This window comes from Colletotrichum godetiae (assembly GCF_030913485.1).
Source record: "Colletotrichum godetiae strain CBS 193.32 chromosome Unknown BDP55scaffold_3, whole genome shotgun sequence".
Lineage (NCBI taxonomy): Eukaryota > Fungi > Ascomycota > Sordariomycetes > Glomerellales > Glomerellaceae > Colletotrichum > Colletotrichum godetiae.
The window spans coordinates 263,297-286,103 of record NW_026851251.1 but is presented as its reverse complement, the minus strand read 5'-3'; the positions used below and the strand labels follow the sequence as shown (position 1 = coordinate 286,103).

Sequence of the window (22,807 nt, the reverse complement as noted above, 5' to 3'; positions counted from 1 at the left end):
CAAGGGGATCGTAACAACGTCGACAATGGATGTTCCTGCAATATCAAATTGTCATTTTGAATGGCAGGTAGCATCTCCGGTCCGTGGTTTGAAGGACGCCTCACGTCCGGGATGTGCAACTCGGAAGCCGTTCACGATTCAGTCAAGCCCGGGTATGACGACAGTCTTTGAGTTAAAGGACCGACTGATTCAACATGCTTCGATATGACATCTCGGCCGGATGCCGATCATGGAGCTTTTGCCAAGTTCATCTCGCCAACTTCGGCCAATCTCACGGCTTTGAAGGGACGACTCCTGACCAGCCTCAACCCCGGGTCCCACGGCCGTGTATCACAATCTTTTTCAACAACGCGGCGCTCTTCCGGGCGGGTCCCCCGCGGGTTGCGGAGGGCTTGCGGACTTTTTTTTTTGGCTGCAAGAGATTGGAGGCAGCGTTGCAGTACGGATACGGATATCTATCTCAAGATGCAATTGCGTCATTTGCCAACAGTTCACGACTTAAGTAAATGCGCCAGAGGGTCTTGCAACTTGTCAAGTCAAATTGACGTCATAAGCAGTAATGATGGTCTTGAGACTCTGCACTTTATGCAGCAATCACGATGCTGAAGGACGGTTGAGACCTACTTCATACAGATGCCAGCGGTTGAGCGCACCCGTTCCGCGTTCCGCTTCTCGTTGTCGACGATGATTGCGGTTCCGCTTGCGGCAGCCATCAATGCGCAACTTCAAGAACGAGCATCCTTGACAGACTCGGAGAAGGCATTCTACCGGATATTTGAACAGAATATAGTCTGTGTCTATGACTTGGGAGATGAGCTCCGGTCGCAATGCCCGTATGCGAGATTGGCCGCCATTACTTTACAAAGGTTTTAGTCTCCTTCAGATTTTCACAGTGTCTATAAACTCTAGCATTCTTCAAACTACCATCGAGAAATAGCTCGCGTTGCGCAAAGAACGAGAGTAACATGAGGACTGCTTAAGGGGGGCCCAGTTCACTTGATAGTCCAGATACATATTGCGAGCAACGCGCCGCATTGCCATGGCATGAATGTTTCGGGGACTCCCCGACCGACATACGCGCGATGACCTGGCAACTAACCACGTCAAATGGCTCCTGGCGATCGGATTGGGGGAGGGAATGCAGCAAAGACAAGACTATGAATTGTTCTAGCCGAAACAGAACCCCTATTCTGTCGCATCAAGGAGCGCAAGACGAGGACGCGCACCGCCCTAGTAAGGGTTAGGGGAGCAAGGGCAGCACGTCCGGCGGCTCTCCTCAAAACAGAACTTCTAATTCGGGATCCAAGGTGAGGGCAGAGCGCGTACGAACTACAACGTATTCCACCGTACACACGTCGGTGATGTGTAATACTGTAAGGATGTCTCCTGATGCGTTTTGTTGCGCTCAGTGTTGCTGCTATCCGCTGTTTCCGCCGCATGAGCGTTGCTAGCGCTCGCCACGACCAGTTTCGCCCCCTTACTACGGTGCATAGTGGTATTCGTAGGGTTTTGTTTTATTTTTCTTTTGACAACGTGGACTCGTGGAGATGTCAAGCAGAGGCTAGAGCTTCGATCGAGCGTTTCCAATGTTCTAGAGGCGAGGCTATGTTGCGCTATGCGATTTCGAGACCCGCACATGCCGCGTACCGGGCACAAGCCGGATGAGAATATCAAGAAACACAGCACCTGGCACCTGCATTGTGGACATCCCGGGGGAGGAGACTGAAGGGGAGGAGGAGGTCCATACGGATATCGGACGACGAGATGGCTTCTCGCGTTGACCACAGTTGCCGATTCCCCGACCTCATTCGAGATGCCCCAGGTCAACGTGCGAGCCTGCTGTTCCTCTTCGACGAGGGGCCACCACACTGTACAGGCGGTTGTTGCCCCCTTTGCTCCCTTGATTCCTTCGAACCGAGACCCCGGGGTTGATGGAAATCGGTGGGTAGGTGAGAGAGCGGTCGCCACTTGACAAGGTTATGTGGAAGACTGGAGGCTCTTCAGCTTTCGTTGCAAATGGGCACACTTTTTTTTTGCTGCTAGAAGCCTGGGATACCAAGGTTCTGGAATGCCGTATGCGAGGTATTTTGTGGTTCTTTGGCACTCTGGCAGTTTGCTTGGTGTACGGAGACTCACGTACTGGATTGTGAGTCTCTCTGTGCGATTACTGAGTGAACTGACTGTGTGTACCTGTGTCTGATGTTTTTCCCCTGCCATTGTTGAGGCTTGTTTCTTGCATGACGGACCGCGTTTTTGTGGGTTCTCGCGCGGCCCCTTGGGTAATGTCTCGGGGGTGTTCTGCCGCGCGAAGAAGAGGAAGGGGGGCAAGGCTCAAGCAAGGGAATGAACCGGAGCGGAGAGAAGGACTCGAAAGTCGAGCAGAGCAGAGCATGGTCACGGGGTCACGAAGAGGTGGGGGGTGTGCGCGAATGTTCGAGACGACGAGCGGGTTCTTGGGGAATTTTGGATTATCTCGGGTACAGCGAGAGACGAGACGAGACGAGATGGATGGTTTGCTTCTGGCTTGGTTTGGTTTGGTATCGGTGGTCATTTTTTATTTTATTTTTCCGCTTGAGTCTCGAAACGCTTATTTGGTCGGAAATTTGGTACTTGCGTCTAGACGTAGGGAAGCTTTTGTGGGAGATGAGTTCTGCGTTTTTGTGACTCGAGTCCTCGACGACTTTGAGCTAACATTGCAGAAAGGACGCAGAATTGACGGTGGGTACGATGATAGTGTGTTAACCTGTGCGTGCGAATCGTGATATCGACATCTAAAAACTGCCTTTGCAAACTGAAGGTCCTTCTATCACCAGAGAACCCCATGCCTGGACACTTTGGACTCTATCGCCTTGGAGTGTGAAGGACAGACACACTGGAAGCAGATTCTCTCTCGTGGAATTACGGATATACGGACTTGGCATTCACAGTGTGTAACTGTGAATGTCTATATCTGGTTTATCACCCAACCCCCTTCTCGAGTCGAGTGACCCGACCCAAGCCCTTGACCGCCGTCTCGTTGTGTTTTTCTTTTTTTTTATGTGAACCTAGGTCTCTCTCGATAGGGGTGTGTGGCTCACGATCGTGACCTCCTCTCCTCCTCCTCACCTTACCTCATCTTCGAAAAAAGACCGCGTGACTAGAAAGCATCGGGACGTGCCCGCCCACCGCTTCTGGTTGGGGGTAGGGAAAAGAGGGGTAAGTGTAATGCTGGTGAAAATTCTGCAACGCGCCTTTTTTTTTTTTTTCTACTGATTCTCGTCACTTCTATGAATGAGAGAAAGAAAGGACACAGTAACGTAACAGTCTTGGGAAGCAAATTCGGAGTCTGGCGGGTGACGAGGTCACGATGAGTTTGTGAAGAAGGAACGAATGGGGAAAGTTGATGTTCCATGAGGAGGGCGACGGGTCAACAAGAAGGGATGAATCCTTTCGTTGATTTAAACCTAGTACTCAAAGTACTGGGTGAAAATAGGCGTCTATATAAAAATGAAGTTTGATAAACAAAAGATCATTGACCAGCCTGGGGGTCGAACCCAGAATCTCCTGATACCTTTGCACTTCTCCCACATGTTCCTCGTACAGCAGAGCCGCACGAAACGCTTAGTAGAAAGAGTCGTAGTCAGACGCCTTGCCATTGGGCCAACCGGCCGTTCTTATTGGAACGTGTTAGGTTCAGCTTGCGATTTGGATTTGTCTGGCTCCCTTTTTTGCGGAGGTGGATTTAATCTCTGTGGGCTTTTTAGGTCGCGAAAGTTTGTTCTGTTTGTGGACTCGAAGGGGGGCAAGCGCGCGCGCGCCGGCGCGGGAGGATTTTCTGGTGGTGGACCGTGGAGGGACGGGAAGGGGAATGTGGACTTCTGATGGAGATTTACCTTGGTGATCTGATGGGTATCATGGAGGATGTGCGTTTTGGTCTTGGCTTTGGGGGGGGGTCCAGTTTCGGTATGGAGTTGTTTTGGGTTACTGGTGACAAGATCACGAGGCTGAGGTTTGTTGGGTTTGGTCGGTTTAGCTGGCAGGACTCAATGGGCTCCTCTGTAGGATCAGACGGGATGATAATGTATCGATTGCTCGCTCTATTTTGGTTCCAGTATCTCTACTCGAGCCATATATCGTTTGCTTCTCTGCCTAGACTAGAGTGGCAGGCGTGGAGTCCGTGAAAGGGGCTTGAGTGAGGGGCTGCGAGGCCTCTGGTGAAGAGGATAGCGGCCAAGATCTCTTGACGGCGTGGATCTACTCACCTCTATCACTCCCATAAGTGTTTGACGGGACAAGGATATGGGGTCGTCCTCTCCGGAGGCGCCTCAACATGTTCAAGGTGCGCCAGAATCACGAGAACGGCCGCTCCGGCTTCTCGACGAACTCAGGTATCAACCAGACCTAGAGATGGACCTTGCTTTCGTCGCGGCTCTGTTCTCACTGTTTGTAAGGTGCTAGCATTCCGGCGTAGATGGGGATTCTGGGCGGAAACACTTCGCTTCCCTCCACTGCGCGATCCATGCGGATTTATACAACTCTAGAGGCTTCATCTTGGAAGACTTGGCGGCGTAGACTCTGGGCAAGGCTACGCTATCGAGACGTTGAGGATGAGAGAGGGCACGTAGACTAACAGGTTGACAGGATTTTATGCTAATGGCATGTTCTCCTCGGCTGGTAGTTATCCAAGAGCTTTTTGTTGCATGAGTGGTATGATATCTAGAGAACCACATACATGTAGAGGAATCCTCCGTACGAGTCGATGAAAAAATCAAGGTCCTTTGAGGTGGCAACGCTGGCATCGACATTTGATGAGCAAAGGCAAATGTACGCCTGGTCTTACTTAGTTGCCGATCCCGTGGTTAATCACTCGGATGGTTTGGAAAGTTGTGGTTTCGTGTTTGAGGTTTTACATTATTTCGACTGACGCAGCTATGCTACATGGCTCAAAGAGCTAACTCAGGAACAACTAGAAAAAGCCGAGACTGACTAGAGAGCTGTCCTACCTTGACATCGAGCCACACCAAAAGTGACGAGAAAACTCATGTTTTCTTCTCAGTGTGTATAACCATGTTCAACAGAGGCGGGATAGGACTGATGGTCGACTTAGAGCGGCTGTTATATTGGGTTTGTAGAGCATCTCCTCGTATACGAAACACGGCAAGGAGGAGTTCGAGCATCCTATCAAGTGCTGAGTTCCTTAATTCATTGTGAGGTCAACGATGATGAGAATCGTAACCACATGCACGAAGCAGAAGTAATTGGCCCGCCAACGCGGTCACAAATAGCATTGGTCAAGCATAACGTCACATCATGAGAACGTGACTGACAAGTAGCTGCTCCTCGTATCTACTAAGAGATCAACTATGAAGATAGCCTCGAAGCGGGCTTTATTGCCGCAAAGAAGCGGCGGTTGAGTCCATCTCGTACATGATTCCACCTGCAACATGGATATCAACCCCCCTATCGCAGTCTCGAACGTCCACGTGACCAACTACATCGAACATGAGAGTGAGCTGACCACGAGCCTCGTAAGTTGTTCGTGCCCTGCCCTAGAACAGTGATGCAATTTTCATGCAGTGGTTGCGTTTGCTTTTTGTGGTTTGGCCTCCAGTCTTTTGGCAATCATTGGCGCTGCTTCTTCTGAAAGTCGGTCTCGCTCGGCTTTGACCATCCTTCAATTCCTCGAGACAGTCTTCCACACACTGATACTATGGGTAATGGCGTAGTCCATCCTACACCCTTGAATATAAGAAATTGAGAGAGAGACAGCAAGACATAGGGAGATTGAATAGGCAACCACATCATTTCCGCATTTCGTTGTATGGGTGGTTGATATCTTGTTCCCGCATATCAGTCCATCCACATCAGCGACAGGACGTCGTGGATCCCGAGCGCTACCTTGTGTGCCTCTATCTACCCGTCAACCGTTGCCAAAGGGGATGCGACCAAGGTCTAGGAAAAGGTTCGTCTAAACTTCTTGCTTACCTCGTCTCGCAGGGCCATCATGACCATGAAGACGCGCTGATAGCCGCATAACGAAAGCTTTTCGGGGCTTCGACAGATTCCAACTTTGGTCTCTACTTCTCATTCAATCTTTGTGCAAGCAAGTCACCGGGGGGACCATATGCCCAAACAATCATGAGATACACTCATCGTTAACAGCATGTAGGAAGTCAAGAAGCACATGCGCACCATTTTTCCTTTCCTCGTCGTTGCGCTTAGCTCGATTCCGAGCGTGGATATAGATTTCCCAAACGGTAGATATTCCCAGAGAACCAATTGCGATCACCTCGGAAGAGATATTTTCGTATCGTGATGATTCCGATAATCCGTTCAGTCACTCATGGGCGAAGTATCTACCCAACTCACATGGTATATACTGAAAGGTAATTCTCATCCGTCCAGAGACTCGACCTGAACCAGCGAAAGCTACGTGTCCAGGGACTAGGTCCCTCTGCCAGTTAGCGAGCACATCTACACACCTTGACAGCCCAGTTGGCCCAAATCAGAAAGAGAGCATAATCACGGACAGAGATCCCAAAGAACACCCACTCGCAGACCTCTCTTACAAACAAAAGAGTAAACAGATATTGCGTGAACGCCCCTCTAATCACGTCCATCCACTCCAGCAGCATATAAATTGGCCCTGAAATGCTCCTTAATCTTGGTACCGAGACCTATTAAAAGCCACGAACCTACCCCAAGAGCTCTCCATATGACAGACGCCTTCTATACACTGATGCGTCTACTCCCGCGTCTGTGTCTTTTCAAGCGAGTCTCATAGATGCCCCCCAAGTGCCCATAAACTTCCACTTGTCAGCACGACGAGATGAGATTCGGGACTGAGTAAGTCATTCTCGACGGAGACGGTACCTAACATGGATACATAGTCACCACCAACTCCGGGACTAAATAACCTCACCTTCGACCGCGAGAAATGAGCACGAGACTCTGACTAGCTCCCTACGCACGAAAAGAGAGACCAATATACCAATTACCTCCCTTATGTCTTTCACTCTAAGTATTTCCTTCTCCCTTCGAGAGGTACAGAACGAAAGCCCATAGAGGAATAAAGAATGCAGAAATAAAAACCAATGGAGTGCTTCGAATGTGATGTCGAACCCACGAAATTTTCAATAGCCATTCCAGATAGGACAGTCGCACGCCAGCCTACCACGGGGAGCTCTGAACCGCTGGACACTCTTCAGGCGGGTACTTCACTTCCAGAGGTGAAACCATCTTCTTCCTCTCTGTTTGTGTCGAACTGCTTGGGCCACTTTTGATCCTTATACATTCACGCCCTGCCACCACTCCTGGGCCCATCCTCTACCCTTTGGTCCTGCAAGAATCTTATACGACACACAAGCAAACGTCGCCGGCAACGGAGCACCCCCTATCTCTCCATCAGGAACCGGAATCAACGAGACCTTGACACAAAGGCCAGCCTCGCAGTACGACACGCGCTTAGAGGAGAACACGCCGCAAAAAAGAACACTTGCAAAGTCTGAAGGATTCTATACCTATCCTGTCCCGAGTATCATACAGGTTGGGCTGCCAAACCCGTCATATCACAGACGAGTAAAATCCTAGACGAAGGCCAAGAGAGGATCTTCGTAGGCTCGCTCGCAGCTATGTTCCCCCCGAGATCACAAATCTCTCTCAACCCCCCCTGTCTCTGCTGGTATCCGTTCCACTTCATTATCAAGCAATAAGAAAACGCAATAAAAAAGCATCCCCCACGCCTCACACCCCGAGGTTTTTTGATATGTCCCTAAAACTCCAGAACACAATGTGTGCAGCCTTGTCACAGTAAAACAGTGAACAATGACCTTTGAGACTGTCAATGTCACAACCAGATATAATTCCCATGCCCGCGCTGTTGCCGCCGTAGTCGTCCCGGAAGGTAGTCTAACCCCCCTGAAGGATTTGATGAAAGAAGAAACCTGTCGTTCCCGACTTCGCGCGGGCCAAAAGCTTGGAACTACTTGAGCATGGAGTGGGTGCGGATACCCTTGGGGCCAAGCTCACTGCGGAAAGGTTAGTAAAAGGGTCTAAGGCTACAATGAAACGGCCAGTGGAGGCAACGGAGAGTAAACATACTTGTAGTCGACTCTGCTCAGGCTAGCTTGACGCTGAGCCTCGAGACCGGCCATATCGAGGTTGTGCTGGCAGAAGGCGATGCGCGCGGCGACCTGCGCTCCAAGGAACATGGCCTCCTCGAAGCCGTTCTTGTTCCACTCGCTGAGGTAGGTGGGCAGCGTCGCCAGCTTGATACTAGTGGGCGTCTGGCTGTGGAAGTGATGGCCCGCAACGGAGTGAGTGCCGTTGGGACCCGCGTCGCCACTAGGACCCGGAGTGCCCTGGTTCTGAGCGGAAGCTGTGGTAGCGGCCTGAAGCAGGGGGTTAACGCCCGAGGAGCCGGCGGCGACATTGGCGGGAAGCTGGTGCGGGGCACCCGTAAAAGAGCCCGTAGGAGTCTGCGCGCCCGTGCCAGTGGGGGTTGCGATGTTGGACGGCAGCTCCGAGGTGAACATGGTAGCCGTGCTGGGGGAGATGAGGTGGCGGGCCAGCAGTGTCTGGACAATGTTGTCCTTTAGACCGCGGAGACGTGCGCCATTGCCGACGAAGACGAGGTTGTCCCAGCACGGAGGACGCATGTACATATCGTCGATGCCTTGAACAGTGCGGTAGATTGTGGTCACGATGCGATCGATCTCGCCACGGTCAGCAAAGGTGAAGCGCTCGAGGCCGACCTCAATGTCGCGGCGGATGCGCTTGGCCTGCATCTGAGGGGCACCGTTGGTGGTAGCCTCTGCAGGGATCGTGGCGGAATGGCCGTCTGTACCATTCGTCTCGGGGGCAGTGACTGGGGCAGTAGCTGGAACTGCAGCATCTGTCGGCGCTGCAGGAGCCGAAGACTCTGCGGGCTTGACGTCGCCCTCGGTGGTCGTGGGAGCTGTGGCGTCGGCGGGCTTGGTGCCATCCGTCATCTCAACGTCCTTGGATTCAGTCGCATTTCCTGCCTCTTCCTTCTTGGGCTCCTCCTTGGTCTCTGGCTTGGGCGGCTGAACCTCCTCCATGACGACCTCTTCGAAGTGGAAGGTGTTGTGAGTTCTCTTGGAGTTGGGCAGACGAACCGGCTTCGCAGCCTCGGCTTCCTGGGTAGCCTTAGCCTTCCTGCCACCCTTTTGCTTCTCCTTCTCCTTCTTGGCGAGGAACTCGCGGGCATTTCCGCTCGTGACAATGGACGCCACATCGAGAACACCCTCCTCAGCCGCCTTCTCCTCAATGTCCTCCTCGGCGGCAGGAACGACCGGTTGCGCAGTCGGCGCGGCGGAAGGAGCCGCCTCGGTAATGGGTGCGCTGGGAGGAGCCCCTGCCGTCTGAGCTGTCGGAAGGTCCATGAGGATAGAGCTGTTTGGCGCATATGGCAGAACCTCGCAGATGTGGCTCTTCTTCAGCTGCTCCGCCATGTCGTACTTAAAGTCCTTGTCTTTGAGCTTCTCAAGGAGCTTGCGCGTGAACATGTCTCCGCCCGAGATAAAGCGCTCCGGGGTCGGGGAACCGAGCTCTCCATGGTTGACCACGCGGCCGTCGTGTATACATGTGACGTCGACCTTCTCGTAACCAATGTCCACCACGGTGAGACTGGGCCACTTGAGGCCGTATTGGGTAGCGATGCCGCTGTGGATCATGCAAAGGGAAGGAGTGCGAGTCTTTTCGAAGATGTAGCGTGCGATCGTCTCGGTATCGGGGCGGCACCATTGAGGCGAGGCCATGAGCATAATTGGGGTATTGTGGTAGGTGGTGGTGAGCATGCTGTGAACATGATCGAGGAACGCCAGGAACGCCTCCATGTTAATGATGCGACCGCCTGAAATAGGACACCAATTAGCACCCCAGATGTGAAATAATGCAGTAGCAACCGAAGAACCATACCTTGCATAGGGTAGACAGCGCCTTCATCCGAGTCGGTATCCTCAACCCATTCGTACTCATCATCGTCGGTCCGCGGACCTTCGATAGCAAGCGCGACATTAGCATTGGCCTTCTTGCGCTTGAAGGTGTGGAAGGGCCGCCACTCGTCCGTCTCGGCGTCCTTGAACATGCGTGTCGGGATACGGTGGACGGGCGGGGTAAGCTCGCCGCATCCCAGCTGGGCCATGGTGGTCTTGCTGCCGGGACAGATGATGAGGACCTGGTCCTCGCGGAACTTGCCCGTCTGAGTCGACATTTTGCCGGCGCGCGAAGCTTTCTAAGCACCGCTGGGAGTGTCCGTCAAATTGTCGTTGTGCGCGAGGTTTCCTGGCGTGCGCGGGGTTTTGGCAGCGCCTTTTTTCGGAGTCTTCGTGGGCGTAACGGGGATCGTGGGCGGGCGAGGACGCGGACGAAGTCGAGTCGCGTAAGAATTGGCGACGTGCTCAGAGTCGCTATCGCTGTTGCTGCTGCTGCTGCTGCTGCTGTGGGCACCTGGGCTGCCACTGCCCCAGCCAAAGCTGGAATTGGCTGGATTGAAGGTCCCCAAGATGGTCCGTGCCACAGGCATCGCATCATTGTTTCTCCGAGCCTTGCAGCCATTGCAGGCACATCCCACACTGGTGTGTGAGCTGAGTCTCATGATGAAATGTGTTGGAATTGTGGTGTTTGTGCTTGAGGAGAAAGAGGTCGATGAGAATTCCGTAAATCTTGGAGTTTTGAAAGGAAAGAAATAGGGTTTAGAGAGGGGCATTGAGCAAACCACTGCCTAGACGGACCACACAGTCGGAGAAAGGCACCCAGCCCCTGACCTCGAGCCGTGCCGACTTCACCTTCGTACGCAAGGTAAGGCGTGTGAACACGTGACTTCATAGTCTTAACGCGAGATCTGGCTTCACGGCTAATCAGGTTGTTCTGAATGATTGTTCATTATCTTTAGGCAATAAGTCGAAGACTAGGCTATCTGCGCTAGGTGGCCAAGAGCACCCCTTTTATAGCAGTCCAGCTCCATTGAGTTCTTTCACAGCACCTTGCAAGCTGCAAAGCATCGCCCGATATCTTCACACAATCCGGTCTCCAATTCTCTTGACCTCGGTGACCCTCAGGTACACTACTGTGTCTAATCTTCCCCATGGTATGGTGTTGTTGGTGCCTCCTTTTCCCGGTCACTCTGTTCTGTACATCCATGAACGCCTTTTGCCTGTCATAAAGTTGGTCGTTATGTATAAACTGTTTGGTATCCTTAACCGAGGATGCCAGTCCCAAAATGTCCCAAACGCCTGGTACACACATCTTGAGTGATGAAAGGAACACCTGAAGGGTCCCCAAAAGGTGCCGCGGCGCCTGTGTCGCTGAAAAGACTAGAAATAAACAAGAAGAAAGTGAATGGTATCATGCGACATTGACTGTCTGGGGAGTGGCGTGTCTCGACTCGAAGCTTGTAGTTTCCCTCAGGGGCGTACCCATGGGGTTCATGAAATCTCCCTCATCCGGGAAGGCTCCAGGTGCCATGGGCGTCGCTTGCTCAGGTTCCATGATTGTAGGGGTTTGAAGGGCAGGCACATCCTCTGTGTGTTGCTTCTCGGTCACAACAGAGTCTGTCTTCTTCATCTTCTCCTCTTCGGAAACGTCAGGGGCCGTCTCTTGGATCGACGGAACGTTGTCCATTCCGCTTCGGATTGAGGATGAGTCGATGGACTGTCTCGGCGAGAGAGTGAAAGAGGCCTGCATAGGGCTGTGAAGATGGCTGACATCGCCAATATCGCTCTTGCTAGCACGAGAGGTTCTCATAGGGCTTCTAGCGGGAAGAGGCGGGGGAATCCTCTTGGGTATGGTAACCAAAGCGCCCTTGGCGTGGATGGGAGCAGCCATGACGACTGCAGCGGGCTGGACGGCTGCAACCTCAAAGATGACAGGCTCTTCAAAGTCCTCGTCTTCCTCCTCATCCTCCTCGTCATCAGCATCGGCGTCTGGCTCATCGTTCCGGGTATCCTCCTGCTCCTCGTCGTTTCTGGAGATTACGCTGGCATCGTCTTTCGTGTAGATGCTTGAAGCCTTGGTAGCGGCGTCATCCATAGTGCTGATATCGGTGCGCAGGTGGTCGTCGCTGTCAGTCATGACAGTTTCCTCTATCGAGTGGCTTCCGCTAATTTGCCTCAACGGGGTGAAGTCAATCTTGGTGTAGTCAACCTCCTCAGGCTCCTCCTCCGGCTCCTTGAGAACAGGGAGGCTATTAATGGAAGCGCCGTCTTCGCTCTGGCTCTGGCTCTGGCTAGGCGATGTGAATGGCGTCCCGGTCGGGTTTGACTGTGTCCAAGCCTCAGACATTTTGGTGCGGCTGGTCTTGGTAGACATTAGGCTGCCTCGGTTACTCTTCGTCGTAAAGGTTTCACCGCTCTGCCTGAACTTCGAAAATGCTGGGCTGGAGGGAACAGGGTGGAATTCAAATTGGTTGCTTGTGGGTCGGAGGCGTGTGCCAGCCTCTCGGATCTCTAGTCCTGCCATCTCCAGAGCCAAGACACCGAAAGGATCAGGGTCCTCAGTGTTGGGAATGCCGAAGGGAGTCTTCGGTGATGCTGGCGAGCTCCGGGGCGTTTCGATCATGGCGTCTCCCGGTGCTGGCAATGCTGAAAGCTTCCTCAAGATGGCTTGGTCGGCATCGATCCTTCCTTCTGCCTCCTTGATTACTTCGAACAAAGGGCGTGTCTCCTCCACGTGCCTCGACACATTGCCTGCAACTACGTCCATCGCTGTTACGTTGCCACCGTAGAACCTCTCATTCTCGTTGGCTCGTTCCGTCAGGATGCAGCCGTTCAGGTTGACGGTCTGAGTCTGTCCTCTCGCCTTCATATATGTCAAAACGGTGTTGTCGAGGTCCTTCCACCGGCTGTCGACTTCTGTGGATTCCAGCGGAACCAGCGGTCCAGCAGTCAGGCCAATATCCTCGCCCAATGTGAGAGTCGGTTTAGTTATTAATGATTCGAGAGCGGCAATGTTATTGATTACCAGGACACAGTCGTAAATGTCAATGCCCATAATAAAGCTTAATGAAGGCGTGTGGAGAAGGATACCCGAAGGTGGCGACCAGGTGCCGTCAGCTTTCCGAGCAATAAGGATGCCTGAACCGCCTGATCCGGTCATCCATAGGCCAGATCGCATGCAAGTGAAAATGGCGATGCCAGCTGCATTTTGTAGGATACGTGGGGGGATCTTTTTGAAAATCCGTGCTGGGGTTTTCGGTTCGGCGTTGGCGTCGCTGCTTGGTTGTTCGTCCAAAGGCGCGAGGAAACCGTCGGCTAAACGAGCACGGTTGTGTTAGTGAGGAATCGCGGGATGATGCGGCCGAGCTTCAGCAACGTTGTAATTCTTGCCAGGGTATACTTACAGCAAAATGACTTCAATATGCGAGCTGCGCGCTCGCATTCACCGTCGAGAGTAGCCGGCCAGAAAGCCTCCCGACCAATTCGTGACGTTGTCGCTGAGACGAGGGCGTTGGTGGTAAGCGGCGCGGGAGGCTTACTGGACCAGCGGAAGACCTTGTCGAGGGGAGATTTGATACTGCTTGCGGTGACCACACTGCTTCGGCCGTTGCTCGTAGTGCTGGCGTTGCTGGTCCTCCTCCTGGCTTCCCAGGATGGGAGAAAGCTCGAAACTCGTTGCATGGTTCTTGGCCCAGAATGGTGGTGGGCTTATTATGAGCGTTGGTGATGTCTTCCTGTCCCCGTTCGCGGATGAAGACGGGGTAACGAACGCAGCGACATGCGTCGAGATATTCTGCGGTGTTGCTCATTCACAAACACCCAGAAACTCCTGCTCTCTGACTAGATCCCGCCGGTATGGGAAGGAGTTGAACAAGTAGGAAATAAAAAGCAGGTGAGATTGGGGGAGGAATTGGGCTTTGTTAGACAGGATCAGTCCAGGTCCACTGGGTCAACTCAGCCTCCTCCACTTTGCGAAAGGCCGGGCGAAGCAGCGATTTTTGCAAGGTGCAGTGCAGGAGCGACAGCGGATGGCATACAGTTTGTAGCAGCGGCAGGCTCACGGTTCACCACCCAAAATGCAGCGGGAACTTGAGGTGGGAAGGGGAGGGGGGGGGGGGGTGTCGCGGGTGTGTGGGAATAGTGTAGGTTACGGGCCAAGCGGGGAGCAGTGGGTGTGTGTGGTTGCAGACGGGGTGGGCGGAATTTTGCTGCTTGGGTCCTTGAGAGGGGCGTGGTTTGCCGACAAGGGAGGGGACGGGAGAGGCCTTGAGAAAGTTGGGAGAGAGACTGGCGAGAGGGAAAAAGGAAAGGTCTGAAAGTGGTTGCGCGCAGGTGACGTGGGCGACGAGGATGACAAGAGACGAATGATCCCTGTCCACCCTTGTCCGTTGACGGCGCCGGGCCAGATGGGCCATGGCTCGCTCGGGTCCAGGACCAGCATTTTGTTTTTTTTTACACCAGACCAGACACCAGACCAAGTACTAAGACCAGAACCAAGACCTGGCGGTTCGTAGGCTTTGATGACTCTTGAACCAGTTGAACGAACGGCAGACCCGGTGCCGTCAGGATTCCGAAGAAAGCGCCCGGTGGAGGCGAGAGACGCGCTTCACAACATCAAGAGAAATGGCGTACCTACATACACAGTACCTTGGAGTGAGGCGAGTATCCGTAATGAGATCGGGCAGCTCAGGTTCTCATTCTCAGCAAGGCAAGCCCGGGACATTGAGGGTGCTGTAAGTTTGACAAGGTCGGGTACCTCCACTGTCAGACTGTACTTAGTGACCTGATAACCTTACAGAATTGCCCTGCGCGTTGAGTAATTAGGTGTTGCCTCGTGCGCAGACAAGATGATGCGATGACTGAGACCGGGGTCAGGGGACCTGTACGGCAGAACGGGAAGATGGCGGGATGCAAGAGGTGAAGTCCTTGAGGTAAGGGTGACCACACGTGTTTCTCACACGATTCGAAATGTTGCCATGTTGGTACCTGTTACGGATACGGTCTACCTCGTCAAGTAAGGTATCTACATCAATACTACATCGTAGGTGGCTTGCGTGGGTGAACTCGAATCAGGCAAGGCGAGGAGAAGAATGAGGAAAAATGGGCGAGCAATTGGCCCCAAAGTCTGGCCCGATTCAGCGCATGCTTTGCACCTTTCAGGCGTGCACATGTCCCGGGGTACGTCTACCTGAGGCGGAGCCAAACTCTCAGCTGAGGTATTCGCAACCTGACCAGACTGTAGGTATCCTCTACCCATACCGATACCTGGGACATACGTCCATATTTGTGCCTTACACGCTGCGTACGAATACCTCAACATGCTAAGGTAGTCACTACACGAATTAGTACAGCCCACGACAAACAGACCCACGTTGACGATGAGGTACCAGTATCTGTACGCGAGACTGTGACTGGGCCAGAAAGCACTGCGTCAGGTACCTACCTTGGCCGGGGGTTGTCATCAGCGCTGCAGCTCGAGCATCCTTCACTTGCTGGTAGCGCCAAGGTCTGCAGCCTGACCTTGCGAGCCGTGGAAGCGAACTTGGCTACAACGGGACTGACAGCAAAGTGCATGCATTGAAGGATGACAACACCGTCCACGTCTGGCACCCAGACTAGTGTGACTAAGTTGCTTCCTCCCACTTACATCGAGATGTGAGGGGAAGAAAACGAAGCTATGCAGTGCTTGACCGAGTTTGGGGGCGATATAGCGGATTGTATAGAAACGTGCAAGCAGCAGCCCGGAACCTCTCGGCAAGCACTGGGCATTTGATTCATGGGCCATGCCTGTTTCCATTACTGCATGAGAGTGAGTCTGAACGTGAGTATGATATGAGATGTGTTGTATGCAGTACCGGTACGTATGTATCCGGACGTTACGCTGGCAACAGCTCAAGCACGCACTGCATCCCGAGCAGGAATCAAGTACCCATCACGCATCACTTAGAAGTTGGACTCGGCCTCAGCGACTCGAATCAACATGCAGATCGCGACCTGAAGAAGATGGAAGAGACAGAGACAGGATCCAGGCTAGTGAAGCCAAAGGAGGATAAAAAAATATTGATAAAGAACATTGAAGAGGAAGCAAGCATGGCAGCCGCCCGCTAATCCGCCGCCGCCACAGTAAAGTTGAGAAACAACAAGAAAGAAAGGAAAAAGACACCATAACGCCAATCTAACCAACGTCCCCGATCAAGTACGTTCAAAGACACGACTAGCTAGGTAGTCCTTCCAGGCTTGCCTGGTTTGCTCGGGCTGCATGGCCGCTACGCTTGAAGCGCCAGTGTCTTCAATCTAAAGCGCCTTTACCTGCATCGCCGGCCCCATTGGGTGAGGCCATCGAGAGGGTTTCCTGGCACGCTTGGGGTAAAGAGTAAGCGCAGGGAGAGAAACTTCTCCTCCCAAAGCATATTGAAATGAAACCTTGTCATTTCATTGCGAGCCTGAGCCCCAGTCGGCGTCCGCAACTTCGCAGCAACTCCGTTATCCTTCAACAGACCCTTTCTTCGCCCCTGATTGTCCCATTCGCCCGTCCGTCGTCCGTTGCCCAGAGCGTGCAGCACATGCACCTCCAATCCAAGACATGCACGCAAGGAAGAAGGAAAGAAAAAGGGTCTGGGCGCAAGCAGGCACACGGACGCTGTTGGCGTTGGCGATCCCACTCATCTTGACTCTTGACTCGCCTTGACATGCAGCCTGACCCATGCTTCGGGAGAACTATGGTGTGTACTACCGTGACTACCTGAGTCGGTGGAAACTTGGGTTCTAATCTGTAATACCTGCATGCGTGTAAGCCGCTGTCTGAGGAGAGATAGAGGGATAGATACGGAGTACAGTGCATCTTGATACACATCTGTTTTGGAAGATGCGCAAGTCAATCTGTGCAAAGAGACAGGGAGAGAAAGAGAAAGAAGAAGAAAAAAAGGTACCTCGAGACATTCAGGGCAGGAAGAAAAGATCGGGACGTAGATGCCGTGCCTCACGTGTTGTACCTGGCGCTTGCCTTTCGAATCTTGTCTCAGATGGTGGTGGCTCACTGGTTCTTGCCTCAAAAGATGGGAAAAGAAAACACACGTCTTAGCAGAAGGGGGAAAAAGGAAGTTGCCCCCCATTTTGGCGCATACCATCGACAGCAGCCACAAAATGGCTTCTTATTGCCCATTCCACGTCTTTTGCCTCGTGTCTCTCCAATGGGCGTTGCGGTTTTATTTTCCATGTCTCTCCGTTGTCTCTCCGTTGTCTCTCGGCCTCTCTCTCTTCCAGTCTCTGAATCTCAGTCATCAACGTCTTTCGAGTTTCGACCCCAACAACAATACTATCGTCCCATGCGTAGGTACTCCGTACCACGACCTTCCGCTCCAACACCAAACAAACCGCATGTTCCGAGCTCCAACTGCGCACCCACGGGCACCGTCGTCCTTTCACTTTGAGGGGCCCGGTTTGCTGCAGTAGATGCAGTGACTTCTGCAACCCAAGGCCAGCAATTGTCCGAAGGAATGGGCTCCGTTTATCGCCTGGCCCATCCGACTCTTCAGATCGCCCCATCACCCCTCCACTCGTCATATACTTCGGTCGATTCGTGCTGCCAGCCAACGGCAGCCGGGTATAGAGTACTTCTTGCTCCATCACTATCACCGCCGCCGCCATCAATAGTATTGATATCCATATCACACACCACCCACACTATCCGTATGCGTACATGCCGCAGGCAACCTCTAGAGAAGAGAGTGGAGGCCCTAGCTTTGTCCCGCCTCAAGATGTCCTTCATCCCACCAACAAGCCCCCCTCAGCTCAACATTGCCGAACCTGACAGAAGCATACGGACGACCTTTAGTTGAAGACCAAAGGGTGTGGTGCTCTATCCGGCGTTCCTGGCTAACGCATTGTCGTCGCTATCAAGTCAATATCGACGCATCCGAACAACCCTTTCCTCGTATGTGTCAACCAGACAGCCTGCTTAAGTCGACTGTTGGTCTGCGACCAGTCCTTTCTCGGCTGCATCTCATCAATTGGTCTCTTTTGGTCGCCCTCTCACTCGACCCCGCTATCATCCTCGTGTAGCGGGCGGGGAAGCATGGCCATATCGACGTTGCTCACTACCCTCCGCGGCATCGATCGCCTCTGCGCTAGCTCGTGAAAGTCAAGACGACGAGAGCCGTGATGACCGGCCACGAGCCGAGGAACCCTCCAAACCAGATCGGGTTCAAGGCTCAAGCCACCACAGGGGAACGAGAAAAGCAAACACTGCGACAATGAACCATTTCAGCCAACCCGAGAACTGTTTCATTCCACCCGAGCGTGGTCACCGCTGTCGCCTCCGAGTCTCCCGCATGAATGGAGGCCAGAAGTCATGCCCTAGGTGCCTAGGCACCTACAAGCCTACCTCTCTACAGAGTATTGACTACAGGTCCACAGGAGAGTTGTTGCTCTTCGACGAACCGAGCGCCCGGCTAGCTGACGATGCAGTGAAGTAGCACTGGCATCTGACGCTATCACACCAATGTCTCAATCCTCCCTTGGACCCGAAGAGTGCAGATTGCACTGCAGCTGCTGCATTCTTATCGAAGCGGGCACCGCAAGCATCCAAGCGTCTTTGAGACGCTTTTGCTGCATTTCGGAGTCGGTCTCTAAACTCGCCTTTAGTCTGCAGTGTTGCACCCACCCGGCCATAGATTCCTTCCTCAGCGATGTGACGAATCGACTGCACTTGCTTCGCTTGGCCTCCTTCGCCGTCGGCTGCCTGCCTCACATGCCGTTATGTGTCGCATGCCTGTTCCACGAACGCAAGAACCAACCAGCCAGGATTGATCTTGTAAGATGCCGATCCAGAAGTAGGCGGGGTCACCCGCGATTTCGATGCGATCAGCCGTTCATACTCTTCCATCCTCTTCACGCTACGGGTGGAGTAGATGTTCAGAAGTCCTTCGCAAGGCACGCAAGAATCAAGAACTAAGGCCACCAGCCGGCTAGTCTAAGTGTGTCCTAGCAGCAAAAATCTGGCGGTCTTGCTGGGCTGTCTTCCGGGGGGGGGGAGAGCGGCCTCAGCAGCACCGGCGACAACCCCCGTGTGATTCCGGATTCTTCTACGGCAAGGCGCCTCAGGGTTCAGTCCGTTTATACGGGCATGCGCGTGGTCAACGCCGATGAAATGCCAACGGGTGATTGATGCGTCAATCAGCACACCACGTTTGCCGCCAATTACGCCAAAATTCCATGAGTCTTCGTTTCTCTTTGTTCTGCATTAGCGACTTCCTTGGCTGCTTGTCGCTGGCAGTGGCAAGATTCGTGTTCACCGTCAAATAAGCCAAATTTTGCATCAACGAAGCCATGGATTCGAGGTAGCGAACGCGGATACGGACGATCAATTCGTCCCAGCCACCTGGAAACTTCGCATATACCCCAGAATGCAAGCAAGGAAGTCCCACCCAAAAGCATAGTCCCACTCGCAGCATACCAATCAGATGCTCCTTGGGGGTCGGCTGTTTTTCGCTGGGCTTGACTTTTTGTATGTTCATAACCGCAACGTCGTCTTTGAACCCACCGCAGATGGTTCACTGGTTTCTAACATCACAGTTGATTTGGGAAACCTAGCCGCGGCCACGACTGCGCAATTGACACGTATGCTGGCAGCCTATGTTTGTGCCCGAAGAACAGCTTCAACTACAAGTAAGCTCTCATCAACAAAACGATGTGTCACGTAAACCCACCGTTCCGCAGTCGCCTCTGGTAACCGGTGCGGTCAAATTGGTGGCTCCGCGTATGTTCCTATTTCAGAGCAGGAGAATTCCCGAGTGTCAACAGAAATTCGATGTTCGAGACTCATCTCGCGTGTTGTCTCTGCCATATGTGGGAAGCCTTGGCCGTGGTTGCCGTTTTGGCCTGACCGCCAGCCTCTAGGAGACTTAAAATAGCAGGATTGACCTTGGATTTGGCTCCGGATGGGAAATGAAAATTCCCGCTCGTCCAGACGAAGCCCGAGATGGATGGAGCGGAGAGAGAAACTTCCAGGTCAAGGTGCCACTTGGAGAACCAAGCCCCATCAATCTTCAGACGACCCGCTCGAGCTCGGTGAGCACTGGGCAGGGGTTTCGGTTTGTTTTCTTTCATTCCTCCACTATTTGACTCACTGAAGAATGTTCGCAGTCAGGGAAGATGCGGGAAACCGCACGACGATGGAGACAGTACGGAGTACAGCTAGGCCGGGCCTTTCTTCTGGTCTGGACTCGCCGCGTCGGCTACTCACCAGAATTGTGGCCAACTCCGACCCTTTGTTCAGGGGCGACCGTTGGGGTCGTGGGCCAAGACGCAGGGCGAGCGCCAGGCCCCATACGAGGTTTCGAGCGCAGATGAGCCGTGTGCTGAATTAACAAGTTGTCGGGGCTCCGATTCGAAATGGTACGCTGTGCATCTCCTGCGTCGTCCTCGCAGGGCAAGGCGAGTCCGGGCGGCCGCAGCCGGGGGAAAGTGTCTGTGCGACTGGCGCGGCCATTCATTCTACGAATACTCCTAACTCAAGAGAAGTTCAAGTCGGATTCACCGGGTGCCAAGGACGCTTACGTTACCAAACGTTCATTCAATGAATAATCTGGGATGGTGAGCCTAGGAGGGGTCGGGGACGTCCCACAAATGCCGACCTCGCCTCGTGCGTTGTGGGGGGCAACTGATGAGCAGAAAAGGAGACTGGATAAATTCTCTATCAACTCGGAGGCATCTGGTCTGAGCCATGTGGACTCTGGACCGTTGCTACAACATTTTCCCCGACAGTTGCAGAGTCCATAGTCCAGAGAGTCCAATGAGCGGTCGATCATTTGGTGGGAAAAGCTGAGAAAAGAAACGACACACCAACGTTCAGAGAACTCCAAGTGGAGCAAACGGCCAGGGGCGGCGGCGGCGCCCAAGCTTTGCCGGCGATCGTCACAGGTTCAGATTCACGGTTGTACGGGAACCGGGGCCACCGCGAGCCCTGCACTTTTCTCACCCGTCCACTAGGCCTTGCCTGCCCTGTCCCCGTCGGCGCAATGAAGTTTGCAAGGAGAAAAACTGCAGGGAGAGAGTTGAGCTGGTTTTCAGCTTGTTCTGTCCAAGGTCCAGGGTCCCTGCCTGTGCCGGGCAGTGCCAGATGCCATGAGGTCATCAAAATCCCTGCTCTCCTTAATCTCTCCGCAACAGGTTCTTCCTGGCTCCCAAGCGGATTGAAACTCTTTTCTCAGCCCTTGTTCACCCTTTTCATTGCGACTAGCAGCAAATATCAGTCCTCACAGTAAGTAGCCATCAGTGTATGATGGTTGGACACACCTGTATGGAGTAGCGCACAGAGACACCAGCAAAAGTATCGCTGATAAAAAGTTGGACGTTATGAGTATTGCGTTTTTTCTTCTCTCTTCTAGCGCCGAAAATTGTTCCAGAATAAGGTAATTAGAACCCAAACAACCAAACTAACGCGCCCGCCAGCCACAAGTTTATTGCACTACAGATATCATACACGCCAATAACGGCCCAATGAAACGCACTTTATTCGCTCCCGTAGTAAAAAGTTCATGGTCCTCGTGGTCCTCATGGTCGAAGCAATAGATGATCGTGCCCCGACTAAGCTTTAAGCTTCAGTCTAAATCTCATTCTTTTTATGAGGCTGAAGATTTTTACAACTGCTTCTTCAGCCCGCCGATGGAGCCGATGCCGTCTGCGACGTCGGCTGCTTGCTTGTTTCCCTTGAGTTGGTCTGACGCAGTAGTCGTTATTAGCGGGAGATTCATCAAACAGTTTTTCTTGTAAGGCGAAGAGACTCACCATCGACAAAGTCTTGTCCTGCCTTCATGCCCTGGGCCTGCATCTTCTTCTTTTCGGCTTCCGCCTTGGCCTTGAACATCATGATGCTGTTTAACGTGACGAGTGTCAGCTTGAGTCCAGAGGTATTGGGGGCTTATAGACAGCTTGCTGCCGTCATGATCCGGGTGAATTATTACTTACCCGACTTGCTCGATGATGGGGTCGAGCATGCCTTGCTGGTAGGCAAAGGTGCCTCCGACGAGGACGGCCAGGACGATGGCCAGGGAGATGATGAGGGAGTTGGTGGTTGAAGTCTCCATGGTGAGTTGAGGTTTTTGGTGGTGGTGATATGTACCGTTTGTGTGATGTGAGTTATGAGGGAGGTAGGAGAACGATGTTGCGCAAGCCGTTTGTTGGAGGGTTCACAAGTGTAGAGATGCAGAGTGTCTTGCTATTTTATTCTACGTTTCTCAATTCAACTGCCCTCCGACGACGGTTTATATCTTTACTCTTCAACCATCTCAATTCAAAAAAAACTTGATCTGGCGCATGGCTTCCCTCTCACATGCAGGTTTGCGTGTGTGTGTGTGTATGTGTGTAGCACCTGCTTTCCTCTTGCGCGTGGGATTGAATGTGAGCGAGGAGAGGGATCGGCAATGACGTCTCCCCATACCCATTTTCATGCCGGCCTGCCTTGCGTGGGGTTGGCTACGCCGCAATCGCGTGGAGGGGTTCCAGGAAGATCAGGGTCTCTGGGTCGCAGGCTTGCGTCAGAGGGGGAAAAGACATCATTGTGTGTGTTCTTTTCCAGCAGACTTGCTTATGGTAATGGCAATAGACGACTGGATGATGTAGACTTGATTGTCTTTGTTTTTTTTTGGGAGCGGGCTTTTTGGTGTCTCCTCTTCTCTTGTGCTGGGGTTTTCTCATGCAGGTTGCCGGCTGGCTAGATTGGATGGTGTTACTCGTCAGTGGTTGAGTGTATTTCCAACGGGGGCCGAGACGACACTTCCCCGCAGCCACTCTCTACACTACGTTATCCAGGCAAGGCAAGGCAAGGCAAGGCAAGGCAGAGAGCTTTGTCGGCTCCGAGGTCATGCGATGGG

At 53.0% G+C, this 22,807-nt stretch overlaps 3 protein-coding genes and 1 non-coding gene across 4 annotated transcripts; all 4 read right to left on the bottom strand.

Moving 5' to 3' along the window:
• Positions 1–3,512: 3,512 nt before the first annotated feature.
• Positions 3,513–3,649, bottom strand: BDP55DRAFT_t32. The gene has a single exon. It is a non-coding gene; the product is annotated as a tRNA-Arg (tRNA).
• A 4,311-nt stretch (positions 3,650–7,960) lies between these two features.
• On the bottom strand, positions 7,961–10,213 carry BDP55DRAFT_723364 (uncharacterized protein; the record flags this gene model as incomplete). The annotated part of the gene is made up of 3 exons (XM_060578734.1): positions 7,961–8,006; positions 8,080–9,853; positions 9,919–10,213. 3 exons carry the CDS (start codon positions 10,211–10,213, stop codon positions 7,961–7,963), a joined length of 2,115 nt encoding a protein of 704 aa, XP_060435470.1.
• An 873-nt stretch (positions 10,214–11,086) lies between these two features.
• Positions 11,087–13,752, bottom strand: BDP55DRAFT_204144 (LAS seventeen-binding protein). The gene is made up of 2 exons (XM_060565960.1): positions 13,340–13,752; positions 11,087–13,250 (listed from the first exon to the last, which is right to left on the bottom strand). The coding sequence occupies exons 1-2, from the start codon at positions 13,614–13,616 to the stop codon at positions 11,347–11,349; spliced, it is 2,181 nt and encodes a 726-aa protein (XP_060435469.1). The 5' UTR covers positions 13,617–13,752; the 3' UTR covers positions 11,087–11,346.
• Positions 13,753–21,574: 7,822 nt separating this feature from the next.
• Positions 21,575–22,021, bottom strand: BDP55DRAFT_723362 (uncharacterized protein; the record flags this gene model as incomplete). The annotated part of the gene is made up of 3 exons (XM_060578733.1): positions 21,575–21,654; positions 21,723–21,808; positions 21,903–22,021. The coding sequence occupies 3 exons, from the start codon at positions 22,019–22,021 to the stop codon at positions 21,575–21,577; spliced, it is 285 nt and encodes a 94-aa protein (XP_060435468.1).
• Positions 22,022–22,807: the final 786 nt, after the last annotated feature.

Excerpts from the sequence above, each read along its gene's own strand:
- BDP55DRAFT_204144 (XM_060565960.1), bottom strand. The coding sequence starts at position 13,616 with ATGCAACGAGTTTCGAGCTTTCTCCCATCCTGGGAAGCCAGGAGGAGG. Across the intron at positions 13,251-13,339 it reads CATATTGAAGTCATTTTGCT|CCGACGGTTTCCTCGCGCCT; the intron begins GTAAGTATACCC and ends GTGCTCGTTTAG.